General features: G+C 38.5%; 1 protein-coding gene across 3 annotated transcripts in view; it reads right to left on the bottom strand.

Annotated features, from left to right (window-relative positions):
• Nucleotides 1–17,223, bottom strand: part of ADCY7 (adenylate cyclase 7) — a 60,631-nt gene that overhangs the window by 19,247 nt on the left and 24,161 nt on the right. For 2 of the 3 annotated variants that reach the window (XM_017816108.1, XM_017816107.1), the window contains 8 exons: nt 13,135–13,673; nt 11,703–11,903; nt 9,497–9,652; nt 8,542–8,691; nt 6,195–6,343; nt 5,766–5,877; nt 3,026–3,153; nt 2,632–2,790 (listed from right to left, as the gene is read on the bottom strand). In XM_017816108.1, the coding sequence (XP_017671597.1) occupies nt 2,632–2,790; nt 3,026–3,153; nt 5,766–5,877; nt 6,195–6,343; nt 8,542–8,691; nt 9,497–9,652; nt 11,703–11,903; nt 13,135–13,305 (1,226 nt within the window). In that variant the 5' untranslated portion in view covers nt 13,306–13,673. Of the gene's footprint in view, nt 1–2,631; nt 2,791–3,025; nt 3,154–5,765; nt 5,878–6,194; nt 6,344–8,541; nt 8,692–9,496; nt 9,653–11,702; nt 11,904–13,134; nt 13,674–13,783; nt 13,833–17,223 lie in introns of those variants that run through there. The other variant, XM_017816109.1, reaches the window with a different exon arrangement.

Raw genomic sequence — 17,223 nt, 5'->3', positions numbered from 1 at the left:
CTAACAGTGTGCAGCACTCCTGCCTAACTACAGAGAGTAAGGGAATCACCATCCCATCCACCTTTATTTCTTAATACTGTATGTAGGTTTGCACAATTATTTATCCAAGACCTGAAGATTACTGGCCGTGACTTCCAACAAGGAAGAAAAAAAATTCTTCAATACTCTTCAAGCCAAAAGGTAAGAGTTTTGGAATACAGATGGTGGATGTTTTATTTGTATATTGATAATTGTTTCAAAAAAAAAAAAAAAAAGAAGGTCAATTGTTACCTTGACTACACAGTTTCGCAGACAAGGTGAACATTCAAATCTGAAATTTTACAGTTTACTCTAAAGTGTAATTTTCTTCCACGGAGACTGGGGCATTCTGGGTGATTGACTGAGCCTTAAAACCCAACCATGCACTGCAGCAAGTTTTCTGTGCTTTTCCACTCACCTCAAAAGGCAGTGCATTTGCTCACTCCCCACCTTCTCCATTTTACCAAGCTTCCTCTCTCCTCCTCAAATCACACACTGTCATAGGACATTTCCAATCATACTGCAAACTTCTTTTCCAATTTCTCAGCAGTTACTAATTGCTCACTGGATTCCAGGATGAGCACGTAACCAAAAGCTGCTCTCGCTGAAGCTGCCTCTCACAGGCGGGCTGTGACATGCACTGCTGCACTTGTCATGCTGGGACACAACACCCAGCACACTGCACCCAGCTGCCTATGCTGACAGGCCTGAGAATAACATATCCTGATCTTTCAGGCATATGCACAGTAGAGAGAATCGGTCATAAATGAATTTTTAATTTTGGTTTTATGCTACTCCCTTCTGCTTTAGTAGTGCATTGTATTGTTATGAATGCAAATAATTTTTAAAATCAGAAATAAGGTGAACAAGGATACTCTGCCACTGGAAAGAAAATATTTAAAAAGTTAGAAGTTTTCCTGCAGCCTTTCAAAAGACTTTAGAATTTCTTCATTTACAGAAACTCAGAATACATCTACTTTCTATTTTAAATAAAATCTCTAACCAGCTCCTAATGACAAAACTTCTGCTTCCAAAGGAGCAGGACTACCTAACACTGGAATAGAGAATCCCTGACATATCATTTTTCTGCAAAGCAGGAATCAAAGATAACATAACATTTGCATTGTGAATTAAAAGCCTTCCTCCCTGTCAGGCTCAGTCTTCCAAAAGTGGAAGGTGTTTCCTCTGGCAAGTTTTGAAACACAAGATAAGCTACTGCTAGAAAGGTATATAGAAAGTATTAAGTGTAATATTTCTGAATCAGCATGACAACCTAAAAGAGCTTAATTCTTTACCAGCTTATCAAATACAAACATGAAGACCATAAGGAAATAATCCAAGTTGTTAAGACTAGGCAATGGTCCTAAACATGACTAAGAAAGTATGTCTTCATGCCAGAGTCATGTCATTTGCTTTACCAACAAAAGAAACTTTACAACTCTGTATTCTTGCTTAATCAACACACTAAAAGACTCAACCCTAGTGGTATTGCAATTGTTAACTAAGCTCCAACTACTTTTCTTTCTGTTTCGGTCATCAATGTAAGAAAATAATTTGATATTCATATTCCCTTATCACTTGGCAGGAATTATTTTTTAAGTTACAAGCATATACTTAAAAGCTGTCTGAGGTGCAGAAATAATAAGCAATCTTGCAATGTCACTGGTTAGAATCTCTTTCCAAAAGAAACCAATACTTTAGTTCTTAAACATACACCCACATGAATGCCATTCAAATAAAAATTAGTAATTTGCATAGACTACCCAGAAAAAAATCAGGGTCTCATTCGGGAATGGAAAAAGGAAAAGCCTTATAATGGTCTTTTTATTCTAATCCCTAAACTCAACTTAGAAAACAGAAAAAAAGTATACTTTCCTAAATGAGAAAAATGCAAAAGGCTACTGTTTTTCAAAAACAATTATATTTCTCCTTTTCAATGATCATCTTAAAAAGGCCTGCAAGAGTATCAGCTTCAGACCCAGTCCTTGCACTGCTGAGAGCACATGGCAAGTTATGTTACTGCTCTGCCTCGGCTCCTCCACTCAAGACCACCCACTCCCCTTCCCGTTCTGCCTGTGGCAGATGCTACACAGGGAGAACATGCAACAACAAACAGCTCCAGACTGGCCTTGCTTGGATACTCCACACCAGGCTGTATTTTAATTTCTGAGTTGTTTGTGGGTTTTGGGGGGTGGGGATGGTGAATATAGAGCTGGCATAATTCAAGCAGGACTGATCAATACATTAACAGAAACACTGGGTAAATAAGCAGCTTGGCCTTGTTGACCCAAGCAGCACATCTATTCTTTAGCTAAACTCACAAATGCAGTATTATCCCTGTGCACAACATGGATTAACTAAGTCAACATAATGCACTGCTGAAGACACACACGCTTCTGCAATGAAGGGAAGGTCAAGAAGCAGTCACTTGCCTAAGAATAGAATTTTATAGTTCATTGAAAACACAATCAGAAAAGACTAACATTTTACAGCTCTGCTAAGTACACATTTGTCCTATTTTCATCATCCCATTATGAGGATTTGTGTCATGGCACAGTTACAAATTCCAGGCCCATGATGGAGTGAATCAGCACTGAGAGGGAAGATCCTCACCCCGGAACTCCCGCGGATTCCATGCGGTTGGCCAAGGACACGTCGTGTGACCAGACGTCGTACTGCCACTTCCGCAGGCCGATCACCCCGCACAGCACGTTCCCAGAGTGAATTCCAACCCTCATGTTGATATCTACTCCTGTGGCTTCTCTCACCTTCCTGTGGAGGGACGAGGGTATTAGAGCAGGAGATACACTTTTCATTTTCTTCCCTCCTACTGGAGATCTGTTCAGGCTTATACACTTAATGCAAAGAGAAGAGACAAACTTATGACCTAATGCCTAACTACCCAACTATAGCTAATAAACACACTTTGAATGTTGACAAGAAAGCTAAGAATTACTTTATTCAATGTATTCATAGTCTTGACACATTAAAAATGTGTAATACTTACTTGATTGCTTCACAAATGTCAAGTCCCATTTTAACACAGTTCCTGGCATGAACTGGTAAGGACACAGGTAGGCCTGAGACACAGTAGTAACAGTCTCCCAGGATTTTTATTCTCATGCATTCATTCTCCTGTGAAATAACAGTAAACATATTTAACAGGAGAAAATGAACTCTAAGTAGGCTAACAGCACCAAAGCCAGTGGTTTGAGAAAGTAAGGCTTTGTTGAATCCTTGTTGAAGCAAAGTTTCCTTCTTTTTCCCCACATCTGAATGCCCAGACACTGCTCACTGGAGAGCAACAGAAACAACCACTTCAAGAATTTCTGAAATAAAATCACCTTACTAGTTTCTCACATTTTTCTGGGAACTGTGTGCAATTGAAAAACTATAAATGAAAATAAAACTCACAGAATTTACCATCTAAAGGATCAAATCTACTTATCTATCTTTTAATCTTCATTGTTATTAACACTTGAATTATGGGCAGCTTGTTCACCTTTTCCTCAATTTTTGCACGGCAGCCTCATATATTAAGATGCTCAACCTAGTAGCTGTACAAAAGCAAAATGGGGTTATTTTATTGTTTCAAATATGGCTGAAGAGGAAGCTGGCACCCTGCAGTTTGCTATTGCTAATAAAAACCCCCCACGATATCATATGGCCACAAAAAAAAATTTTTCCTAACTGTGCAGCAGAGGATATGGCTCTGTTGGAGACTGGCAGGAGAGAGGAAAGAGGAAGAGCAAAAAGCTTCTCATACTGTCTTTTGTTAACACTTTACTGAAGAGTTGTACCTGAAGAAAGGTTTCAAGCAAGCCAGGGCTAATTCTGCAAGGCTGTTTAATGTTTGACTGATAAGCAGAGATGGTTTAATTTGAGCCAGCCAATACCAGCTGTCCAACCCTACCTGCTGTGAGAACACTCCAGCAGTTCCTAAATCAACTCCAAAATCAGCCCAAATCTGCAGCAATTTACCAAACTGGGCTGTTCTCCCTCACCAGTCAAAGCCTTAAGGGAACATCCATCATTCTCCACCGTCTTAATCCATCCCAGTAGCTTCTAAGCGCTGCTACAAGTGACAGCCTGAGATGGATCAGCGGGGAAACGAAACCCTAGATTAGAGCTGTTGGACTTCAGTATCCAGCTCAGTGTCCAGCTTAGCCATCCATTTTTATTAGGTAAATTAGAGCCCACAACATTTGTACATTATGGAAAAGATGACAGAATACTTCCTGGCAGAACAAAAATAGCACAAAAAGCAGCAATCTCTTCTCACAGCTCAACCACAGAGTTGCAAAAGGCCTTGACTCATTAAATCCAAAAGACCTTGACTCACTAAAGACATTTTTTAAACAGGGCAATTTGCAGACAGGAGTGAGAAATTAAAACATATCACGAAAAATTTAGAATCTTTACTATCTTTGTATCTGAGAAACAGTTAAAAAAATGACCAAATGTCTAACTTCAGCTTCTACTTTGGCATTAAAAGCAATTTGGCATTTGGCAACTAAGATGACATGACTTATTCTTCCTCAACAGCTGCTTTGGAACAGTACAATTGCAATACAGCTAGTACTCTTTATTAGTAGTTGAAGATTTAATAGCAACTGAATTCATATAAATGCAAATATTAGCAATATCATTTAGTCAAAAAGGTTAACTAGGATTTAAGAGAGGTTTTAATCAGTGGTAGATTTACGAATTTATTCAATGACATCCACAAAGGTTAAATTAAAGTAATTTCACTCCTCTGCTATATTGATAATTTTAGAGTTCTCACTTTTTCTGAAGAATTTTTAGAATTTCACAAACCCAAGGTTCTCCAAGTTCGGTAATTTTCTAATTTTCATTCAGTATATCCAGATATAACCAAATATGAAATCTAACCAAACTCTTTAAACAATGAGAAGATTTGATAGGTAGTCATCAGTCTTGACTAATGCTTTACCAATGCTAAATTTCTAAAACCAGAATCTGGGTTGGTATTTGGTTTTTTGAAGTCACATAGGATGCAATAAAATGCAGCATTTATTTTCTTAAAGCCATAAATGCATCATAATACTGACAGAAAAAACAATTGATATGTCAGAACATATATATTTGATTTGGGATAGTTTTAAAAAATAATAAAAATCATCGTGAAAATATGTAAATGATACAAATATGTAAATGATAAACTGAGTTTGTGATTACTGCAAAGAAATTAACCTCAAGGAGCATTTGGAAGCGGTAAGAACTGCCAGCCTCAAGGGTCACTATTGACGGTATGTCTTAGTAGGGACCATTTTAAGCTACTTCCCATTCTTACACTTTTCTGCAAGTATCCATTAGTAATTAACGCTCCTGAGCTAAAGAACTCTTTGTCTGCTGCCTCTGAATTGAGGAATTTAAATGTGTGTCAGAGTTCTCCATTTGTGGAGTCAATACACAGTCCCTCAAGCTGAGCACAACAAAGCTGCTCCTACAGCCCTATTGCAATCATTTATCACCATCAGACAGTTTCCTGAGCAATACAGATAAACCTTCAAATTTAAGAATTGGAATTACAGTAACAACTTGCTAAATTTCCCATTTTTGTTTTAAATTTTGTTTTAATGTGATTTTGCTAGTTAGCTCTAAAGCCAAAGCAGCCTTCCCTTCCGGATTTCAGAAGCGCTAATACCCGAGTGCTTCCTGTTGTGAAAGAAAGACTTCTCTTTCCAATGGTGGCTTTTATTCTATAGCACAAACTGTAAACCTACCTTTGCAATCTCATCAAACTTCCCAAAAAGTTCGTTCAACATCACTACGAGGTCCTTAGGAGAGCAGTCACTGGCCAGGCGAGTAAATCCTACAATATCTGCATAAAGAATGCTAGACAGGAACAAAAGGAAAAAACAGGATCAGTGAAATATGAAAATACGTCAATTCCACAGTCAGCATAAATATTAAAATGCATTTTATAGAAAGCATCTGTATCTTTGGAAAACAACTCCAGAAGAAAGGGTTCAAGTGTCTCTACTGATTTAGAAGAGAGCTTGCCAGCTCAAGAGACATTTTCTTCCTATAATGGGAGAGAGGCTCACATCAACCTGAAAATCTACCTCCAAATTTTAATTTCACTGGACCACATGCACTGTTAGGAATCAGCAGCTTGTATTAATACAATTGCTTCTAGAGTTCCCACTTACCTAACATTTTGGTGCCTTTTTACATACAGACTGTGGAAATTATTGTCATGCATTTGCCTATTATCATTAGTTTCCTTTAGTCGTTCAATGATTGCCAACTTCATTTCCATAGAGATATGAGCTGGCAGGATGGATAAAAGCAAATTTTCCTAAAAGGAGGGGGGGTAAAAATTATTAACACAGTAAATTTGAAGCGGCAGAATTTTAATGACTGCAAGAAGGCATTAAAAAGTAAGCAAACAAACAAACAAACAAATGCCTTTATTTATTAAAATAGCTTTTGAGTAATGCATGTCAGGTTTTCCAGAAGGCACTTTTATGTTTCTGTTCTCAAAATTATTGATATCACAGTTATGCAAGGATGTTGTAAACTTTTTCTTTTGTTTCTTGTGACCTAGATGTGGCATCTCTCTGTAACCATGGAACAAAAAAAAAAAAAAAAAAATCAGTATCCAGTACTACAATTTCTGGATAAGTTACGTTTTATTTTGTGCACTAATCTCAGTGTTATGTTGTCATTGTCTGATTAAGCTGCTGTAAAAGTTTATATTCCGTAACTAACAATCTATCCAGTATTAAAAACCCCCATAAATTCTCAAATGCTGCAAAAGCAGCGACAGATACAAAAGTGTCGACAACGTGCTGTCACAGTTTAACTGAGCCAGGAAGCAATGCCACTGAAATGAAGGCCTTTGAACTGAGCCAGAATACAGACTCCTCAAAAAACACTTCCATTTGTGGCTATTCCAGGCACTGTTTTACACTGGCTTCGACTCAAAAGCCTGTTCTTCAAAGAAGACCCTGGTAAGTTGCTGGGCAGAAGAGGAAGACAAAAAGAGAATACTTTAACCCAGGAAGGGCTCTCCCACCCCAGAGGCAGAGACACCACAGCAGAGGAAATGTTGTGTGGAGCAGCTACGAGCAGGAACTTTTTCAGATGACATCAACGGCAAGGTCAGTGCATTGTGTAACTAAAATGCTGTCCCTTTGGACCAAATCTTTGTCTCACTTTTTTCAATACCTTATGCAGCAGTGTGCAGATGGCAGTAAGCTGCCAGGGTTACTTAACCACCAAAAGTGTCTGCCACCAAAAAGAAATAGCTTGGGATCACAGTGGGAAGAAGTAGTTCTCGAGCATCAAGTAGTTGGACAAGAGTTTGGTTTGAGACTGCCCCAGAAACTGAAACACCTCCTTCCCCTCATCTACCATTTTAATACCAGAAGAATGAACCTTGGGGAACAATTTAAACTGACAGCAGATTCCCAGTGGATATAACAGGACCACTGGAGGCTGACACATTATACAGTTTTCAAGGAAGTGATGAAGAACCCTGAACTGCAGTTTTCACACAACTTAAGCACATTTACACTTCAAACAAGGAGACACTAAAAAAGAAATAAACTCAAAACCAAAGCCCTAAACCCCCTGGAAGTCACCACACTGCCCAAGAAATGAGAGCACACTGCCTGTGTAAGGTGATCAGATGGTTCCCTGGTGGCTGTGTGGGGAAACTCTGCCAGGACTTTCATGCAAATTTGTCATCTCATCTCACAAGATTAGCATCAGGAACAGATTGCACTAGCAGTGTGGCATTTTCTTCTTTTCAGTTTGATCAGGTCAGTCACTTTACAGCCCCTTCCTTTTATCTAATAACTGGTGGGCAGAGAACACAGCACACATCAGCCTTCTAGACTGCTATTCTTAACCCTACTTATACCAGGATAAAAGAGGAAAGGTGCCCTAGTTATAGCTTTGATTCTTCTCTACAATCCTTCCTCAGTAAGAAATTAATGTTCCTTCCTTATTCCTTAAATACCAGTGGAGTTTATGGAAATAAATTATTTATACTCAACTACTGTAATCTATTACATGATTGTTTTCTCCCTTTGGGTCCAATTTTCTCCTTCTAACAGAACAAAAATAATTTGTGAGACAAGAAAATATAAGAACAACTAATACTTTAGAATTCAGGCCAAGGGAAGCATAAAACCAACTGCTGAAATCACCTTACTTGTAATTTCAGGGCATTAAGGACATGTTCTTTTAAGCTACCTTGAGCCAGTCCCAGGAACACTTTATACAGCAAAAAAGTAACTAAAATGACTGGCAATTATATTCCTGTTAGAAAATACTGTGATTTTCATATAGACAAGCCCCAGAGATCAACTTCCTCCCTTTAACTTCCTTCTTTTGTTACAAATGGCACAACTCTTATTTTTGACACTAGGTGGGTATCACAAAGACTGGACCAAGCCTTTCAACATGCATTAGTCATCAACCTCATGAAATTTATACCGACTTTGGAAACGAAAACCAGCAATTCATGACATGAATTAGCTCACTCACTTGTTGCCTCTTTTCAATCTTCAGTTTCATTCGGACCTGAATGCACTTTAACGTGTATCTGTACAAATCCCACGAAGCAACCTGCATTTGGCGCTTGTGAAATGCACCCATCAAGTTACCACAAAGGAAAATGACAGCATTGGCAAGCAGCTGCACAAGAAGAAAAATATTTACCTACTGCATAGCAGTCATTGATACTTCACTAACACACGTACTAGTCCCATAAAAACAATTAATCCCAGACCGCCTTCCATTTCCTCCTACCCTGCCACATAACAAATCACAGTGCTGCAATTAGCCAGGATGTAGCTGGAAAACATAAGTTAACTTTCAGAGTCACCAGCATTCCTGTACAAATATACAGTAGAATAACGAAACAGAAAATTCTGCTGTATCATTTAACATTTATTTCCAGGCACCAGTGTTTGATTTATGGAGAAACCAGTCTACAAACTCATGCATCAGCACTCTGTGTGGAGTCTGGCACACACCTGCACCAAATGAGCTGGGGTGCTCCTTTGAACACACCCTATTAATAAGTGTTGGGAACCCTAAAAACACTCAGCAGCACTCCCAGGCCCTGCTGACACCCCAGGGCAGCAATGGCCCTTTTGATCCACCCTGTGGGCAGCGCCTGATAAAGTTAGATAGACCCACCTGAAACAGCACAGATCGGGAAGAATGATTGTGACAAAGTTAATCATATTTTTAATAACTTTGTTTAAAAATTAATAGAACAATCCTGCTTTTTCCACTTAGGTCAGAAAAACAAAATGCATTATAGATTTAAAAATTCACAATTTTATGAAAAGCCCGAGTTTTTTGGGGCCCAAGCTCCAAATCCATGAACTTGAAAAATCCATGTGGAAGTCTGGAACTTCTCTAAACAGAATAGTTATGCCAATAGCAATATGACTGTGGTATTTAATTACTTAACCAAGTGGTATTTCCTTACCTGAAATACAAAGGATTCCTTCTTTTCCTGAGAAGTCATGGTGCTTAGAACAATAATATGGGAGAGTGCAGAAAGAACACTAATTATGACAGCACCTCGCATCCCAAAGGGTAGCATGGTATAAACTGTGAAGATTATGAACAGAAAGAACGGCACCTTTGGAAAAAGAAAAAGAGAAGAAAAAAGAAAAAGTCACACATACACATTATTAGGTGTCTCCCAAAAATCACTACAGAAAAAGGAGTAAAGCTGCAGGATTTCAGACTGAACAATTAAATATTCACATTTCAAAAGCACAGTTAAAACCATAAGGACTGTGGTATTTCTAAGAGTTTTGAGGGAATTGGCAGCTACAGATTCACAGACAAGATTGTTTAACATGACATATCACCTATAATTTTTTCAGCTGTCCTTGCCCTTTATCCTGAATTTATCCATTACAGCTCAGATGCACTTTGGATGCACTTTGTACTCACACGTCAGGAACAGTGTGTTGCAAGGGTAGCAATACTGAATGGAATCAGATTTCTCACCTTCTCCAAGTTATTATTCTAATTTTAACATCACCCAATCACATGTGTATGTTTACCCTGTGCTTGATAAAACCCAAAAGTCCAACCAATACTTCCTGGTGCTGACAAAAAAGAATAACCTTTATTGCCACTGACTACGTACTTAGATTTGCACAGATTTTACAAAATGCACAACAGGCCCTAAACTTCAAGGGGTCAGTAGCAAGGCCTATAATACTTAAATCCGTATTTATAGATTTGTTAAAATGTTAGCTTATATACGTGGAAACGAACAACTCCGATGAGAGGAAAATAGTGCAGCATTCCTGGCTCAGCTCCAGCTCATCACAGCAACTCAACTTGTGCCATTCCAGACAGGAGCTTCCTCCGAGGAAGTCTCAAGGCCCCATCTGCACTTAAATGTTTAGCCAGAATAGATAGTTTGGTTGGGACAACAATAAAGAAACAAACAAACAAACAGGAAAATAAAACTTTTCATTCAGCAAAAGTAATCGCCCCATGTTCATCTTTATTATTTTAGTTGGATTAAAAATATTTTTCTGCCATATTTACAACCCCATCACACAATGTTCTGAACGCTGTGTTATAGTTTTATAAGCATGGAGAAGCAAAGGCCAAATCTGCATTTAAGCAGTAGCTTTAATTAGTGATAAATTCATAACGAGGTGAAAGTCTGAAATTAGTCTATTCACTTCTACATTTCAGAATAGAGTGTCCTTATATTTTAGACTTCAAATAAATATGAGTGAGTTATTACCACATGACAACACCACGTTGACTTGCAGCACTGAAAGCAGCAAAGCCAAATCTTGCTTTATTACATATTTGTATGTCTATTGAACAAGAGCAAATTTGGGTTTTTTTCCTAAGGTAATAGCTACTTCCTCAAGTTAAAAAATACTGAACAGCAAGTCTAAATGCACAATGCTGGATCCAGGCCACAATGCAAATCAGATTTTGGTTGTTTAACTGATAATTTATATCTTTCTTTATTGAAATAAAGAGGGGAAGGGAAAGAGTCAGTAAAACAAGATAAAAAGTCATTTTTATTTAATTAAAAACTCTTCTGCTTGCATTATGAGAGCTTAGGAGGAGTTTCCTACAGATTATGATATTTTTGGCATCATGAAATCGCCCATCTTCTGATCAGAGATAGCAAGCAATGAACTTTAGCCACACCCAGCTATGCCAGGATGTGTCATTAATTCTTATTGTTCACTTCACCTCTCCCACTGACTTAAAAACGTGCTCCCTAGGGCACACCCAGCTCTGGAGTCCTTTATACATTTCTTGAACACCTCTTTGACCCATATACATTAACAAAGCAAGTATTATTATGAAAAATTCTCTTGGAGATTAATTCATAGTAATTCAGATTTAGTAAAAATACTAAGTAATAATACAATTAATTTGCAACCTAAAGATGGAATTCCCACATAGGTTTATGCAGTTATCTAATTTTCTCAGCTGAACTGTATTGTCACTATAACAAAGAACACAAACTAAGATTTACTGTAATAAATCAGTAAAATCAATTTAGAAAAGTGAACCCAAATCTCACAAAAAAAAATTACTATGATGTTATATAACATTCTGAAAAAATAAAGCACACAAACACATTCCCATACACCACCAGTTCTGTGTAAGTACCTGAATGAACAAGACACACATACCTGTTCCCACAGCTGGTAATCATTTTCTTTTTCAAAAAGAGATACATATCCTACAGTCAAGAAGCACATCCAAATCATCACTCCAAAGAACGTGAGCCACCTTCGGAACAGGGACTCGATGCACAACAGCAGGTACGTGACTGCAAATACGCCCAGGGCAGCACACACTGTGATGATGAAGGCAGGATGGGAATGTGCCACCTGCAAAAGCAAAACAAAGTGTTACAGTCGTCCAGATGTCCCCTTTGGAAAAATGAAGGATGCATCTGTACTGTCCTGGAAACAGCCTGGATACCTTTAACATGCTCAATTGAGTTCCTAAGCAGACCAGCTGTGGCAGCATTAACGCTTTCTGATATTCACCCATATAGAGGTGATATAACAATACTATTCTAGATACTCATTCTACCTAAGTTCCACCATTATTACTTCTCAAATTAGTGGTTTGGGGTTTATCTTTTAAGCTAAGTTGTAACTATACTATAGCTATAATGCAGATGCACCCAAAGAAATGTATTTAAGGAGTTCAAGCTTTGCTAAAAAGCTTGCTCAAAAAAAGCTTTAGCTAAAAAAAACTTTCCAAGATTTACAGGAGATGACTTGTTACAAATAGTGTTGCTACTTCTTTCCTTTCCTAAGAAATAAAAGCTAAAAGGGTTACAAGTGCAAATGGCAAGATCAGATTTGTTGCTAAAGACACTTTATCATGAAGCACAGTGTTTGGAAAGCAGTGTTAGAAGGCAATGAAAGATTATAAAAGCTACCTTACTACCTTTTTGCAATATTATCTTTATTTAAACTCCCTTTTTCACCAGTTGTCAACTGGGCTGGCTTGAAGAACACTGAATTTCTTTTCAGAAAATCATATTACACTACATAACAAAAAATTCTTTGAGCCTCATCTCTCTTATGCCTATAGGGACCCTGCTCTTTGCTAACTGCCTATTGATTCAACAGATCAAATGCTGTATTGGGAGATTCCTACTGTGTATCTACAAATCTTTAAAAAACCATATCACCTCAGGGATTCATAACAACAAATCACTATGATATTTTACATGCCTTATATGACTCTAAAAAAAATACGAGAAATGCAGGACATTTTATCTCATGCTCTTGTTCCTTCCTTGGCTCTTCTACTACTTACTTATTATCATAACTAGCATTTAACATACTTTATTATTTGTTCAAAACATGTAGAAAGAAAACAAACAGTCCTCATAGTAACTGTGCATGTGCCTGACAGCACTGTTTCCTTTTTTCCCATCCCTTCAAAAACATACAGAGCATTACATTCACAATTACTTGATTTCTTTTAGCACTGCAACTGTGATACCATGGGGCTATGAGCGTTATTTAGCCAAAAATGTCTGATAGTGACTCCTCATCATCTTTGAAAACACTGAACACAGAAAAAAAAAAGTATACTCACATCAGTGACAAAGAAGATGATAATTAGAGTAGTCCAGAGGATGATTGCAATGAAGAGCAGCAGTAGCAGGAGGGGATGCTGCTGGCTTGTGTAGCGGTACTTCTCATAGAGCGGGTCTGATATCCTGCAGTCATCATTTTCATTGAAGAAGTATTTACCTTTAGCTGGCATTTTCTCCCAGGTTGGTTGCTATTTCTCTCAGTTCCCAGTGCACACAATAAGACACAGCTGAAGCTACAGCTTCAAACAGAAGTTTTGTCTTCTCGCTGCTGCCTCTGTGATCTTCAGGCACACCGAGTAACCCACGTTCTCTGGTTTTGCTTCTCATGAGCATCAAGTTCAGATTTCCAACGCAATCAAAAGCCAGAATTAGCCTCCCCAAAACCACAGGCAATTCATCATCAGCTCTACGCATGAATCTCCAGATCAACTTGTATTTGTGCAGATAGGAATTTTTGGCATGAGGGTTTTTTAATTACTATTTTGCAAGTCTCCAACTCCTTTCCAAGAAGGTTGACTCTCACTTCCTGGGATGAACACTGCAGAGAGACAGCACATTAATGTGTTCAGCTAAGCGTATATAATGTTCCCCAAGGCGGGGGGTCAGGGGGGAGGGAAATAAAAATAGTTCATGCCTTAAACTTTCTACCTGCCTGCTCTAACCAGTGAATAAAAGCTGTTTGCCCCGGTGGGGGGGCAGCCCAGGAGCCCCGTGCGTGGGCAGTGCTGCCCAGCAGCCACAGCGCTCACCAGCAGCTGCTCTGCCCACCCCAACCCCTCCTTTCTCTGGCAACTCAAACATTTTCATATGTACATTTTCATACTACATGGGTTTTTTTTTTTCCTTTGAGCAAACAGCAGTTTCCATGAGCATGTTGTGTAACTGAATGCTCACACCTCTTTTGAAGTTGTGTGCACCTGTGTGTGTGTGTGTGTGTATATATAATCATGATACACTTTGCGTTCTTTTCCAAAACATGCATCTTAAAAATTAAGAAATCCTTTTTTTATTCCTCTCACACTTCAATTAAGGCATAGAAAATGAGAAAAGAATACAGCTGTCCAAGCCAAAATTCATTAAATTTTTTTTAAAGGATACTTAACATCTAGTTCCATATATTTAATTCCATTAAAAGGGATCATGTTTCCAAGGCAACATGTGTGTTCTGTTAACAATGAACATTAAGGAGTGAACTGTATTGTTAATTACTAATGATCAATGTTCTTCAAATAGATTCATGAATGTAGTTCACCCAGTGCCAAGAGCCACAAAAAAAAGGCAGGGGGATAAGATGGAGGGAAGCATGAAAAACAGGATTTCAGAAGTCTTATTAAAACTTGATAACTGGACCACAACTTCTTTGCCACTTGACTGCCATCACCATGGTGCCCAATGCCAGTGCTCCAGGGAGAAAGAACCCAATAAACCCACCTTTTTTTTTTTTTTTTTTAGAAAAGGCAAATCTTAGCCAGCTACTTTCAAAAGGCAAAATGTTTAACTTCACACACACGTTTCTACTGCATTCACACTACAACCAGAAAAAAGTTTCAGAAACCATACTGAGTGATTTCACCTCTGTAAATAGAGCCAAACATTACCATACTACCCAATTATTAATGACCAAGCAGGCAAAACTAGATATATCAATAGTGAGACTGGACAAAAAAAAGTGAACTTTTGCAAAATGAGTAACTACAGCTTCTTGCCCAGACTATATCACAGACTTTGTTTTATCACAAAAACAAAAGAGACTGTATGGCATCACTTTTACCAAATAAACTGACATATGTATTAAAAACAGAAATAAAATTGAAGACACCTTTTCATACATCTTTCCCATGTATAGTTAATGGTACACCTAATATCTCACCAGTACTGGTTATTACTGAGCTTTTCTTCATAATTAAGGGCTTCCCATTTCTCACTTGAAAAAAAATCATTCTGGTACTCATACTGTCTGCACGTGAATAATAATGTTCTTGCAAAGAAGTGTAAATCTTAGAAATCACTGCCACTTAAAGGAGATATGAAGAAGAAATTGAAACATTTGCATAATTTTTTAATGCGTTTTCCAAGTCCAAGTTAATTGCAGAACTACTTCACTTGAGCATAAGTCAGGCTTTTTTCTGAAGATAGAACTGCCAGAAGGTGTGTACAGGGGCAAGCATTTTAATCTGAATTTGTATTTCAATAACAAAGAAAACATGCTACAAACAGTAGGAAGATTTGGACAGTGATGCACCAGAGAGACAGGCAGCTCACTGAACAGCCTGAAGAATTCCTTTACCGTGGGAGTGGGGGTGCAGGAACACACAGCCTGATGTGAACCACTGTGTAAGAGAGATGACAGGTTTGCTGTCCCAGTTCCCTCCAAAAATGTATTTCAGAATAAAAAACAATGAAAATGTTCTTAATATACTTGCAGAAATATGATTTTGAGGGTAATTTTTATGATATAGAGTTTTTTTGAGAGGAAGCTTTATTTTTCCAATTAGCAGAATCCATTTTCAAAAAATAACTATTAATTGTTATGCAGCAATACATTCATAATTATGCAAGACAAGTAATCCTGTCTTGGGCTACTTAATACTGAAATACAAGAAAAATTACTTCACAGCTTGCTTTCTGTCATTTATTCTTCTGACTATGTCAATTAAAAAACAATACCAAGGACAATGTCTATTGTACAGAATTATACTGTGGGATTGTGGTTCAGTATTACCTGAGCATCATCTGATGCTCAAAGGATGAAAAATATGGCCCATGTCAGCTTGGAACTACCTATGAATGTTACTGAAGAGCTTTACAGGACATCAAATTGAAGAGAAATATCTTTTCAATGGTTTAATCCATTTTAATAAAAAAGAGATTGCTTTCTTATTGATTTGGTTTTTTCCTGCACTGATTTGATTTTTATGCATTAAAAGCAATCATGAATGACCCCTGGGTCATAACATTTTCTTCTCAAAACTTTACTAGATAAAAAAACTCCCCAACAGTACTTTACTGATTTATCAAGAATATAATACACTGCATAAATGCTACTTTGAGATTAATAATTCAGCTCTGAGCTAGTTTCAATTTGCATTCCATGTCCCACTGCCACTACCACCCCCCTTTTAAAAACTCCCTACTTTTTGTGCCCTTCTCCCTTTGAATTTTTTCCAGGAACTGTTTGAAAATGTAGAACACAGACAGGAGAGAGAGAGAGAGAAAAAAAGATTCTGTGTCCTGGGGTGCCCAATGCTGCATCCACCCCCTATAGAACACCCTGGGGAGACCTTCTGCTGCTGTCTCTGCCAGAGCCTGTGCAGAGCTCAGGAGACAAAAGTGACATTTTGCCTGCTTGGAGCCAAAGGTAGGAGCTGCTCTCCTAGGCACATCCATCCCAATTAGCTCTTGGTCTCCCAGCTTTTATCTAGTGCTCAAGTAAGTAGCAGAGACCCATCAGTTTTCCCCCCAACATGAAGGCACACTGCACTGGGCCTTTTTTTTTTTTTAAGTTTTCTTTTTTTAAAGCACTACAGGTCACACATCAGCCCGAGGGTGTTGATGCACGTGGTAATTTCAGCACCTTCCTCCCCAGCAAGAGTCTGCACGGAGCAATGCAAGGGCAGATGGAGGAGGGAGAACAGTGAAGGCATCGAAGGAGCAGAGCAGAGAGCTGCTCATCCCAGGGACTTCTCTCTGGAGCTCTGGCACAAAGAGCGATCTCCCCCCGGGCAGTGCAAGGTGGAGCAACAGAAAGACCTGGTCCAAAAGTCGGGCTGATAACTATGAAACAGCTCTCGGGATGGCCCTCCTTTATTCTCTGTATTTGTAGAGCAGGAACAGTTTCCAGGCGCTGGCTCCGTCACAGGCTGGGGAGTGGATCTGGTAAACCTTCACCCTCCAGCCCACGTCAGGACGTGCAGACAGCCAGTGATCCTGTCCTTCTTCCCCCCTCTTAGGAGAATTATTCATAGCAGATACTGACCAAGTTAATGCCTTTCCAAACAGAATCCAAGAATATTGCAGATCCGTTTTGAACTTCAAAGCTACTGATATATTCACAAATGAACACATCCACAGTAACCACCTGGATAATT

Source organism: Lepidothrix coronata, unplaced genomic scaffold (assembly GCF_001604755.1).
Source record: "Lepidothrix coronata isolate B3197 unplaced genomic scaffold, Lepidothrix_coronata-1.0 Scaffold54, whole genome shotgun sequence".
Taxonomy (NCBI): domain Eukaryota; kingdom Metazoa; phylum Chordata; class Aves; order Passeriformes; family Pipridae; genus Lepidothrix; species Lepidothrix coronata.
Note: the sequence above shows the minus strand (reverse complement) of the source record. Positions and strands in the feature narration are given on the sequence as shown.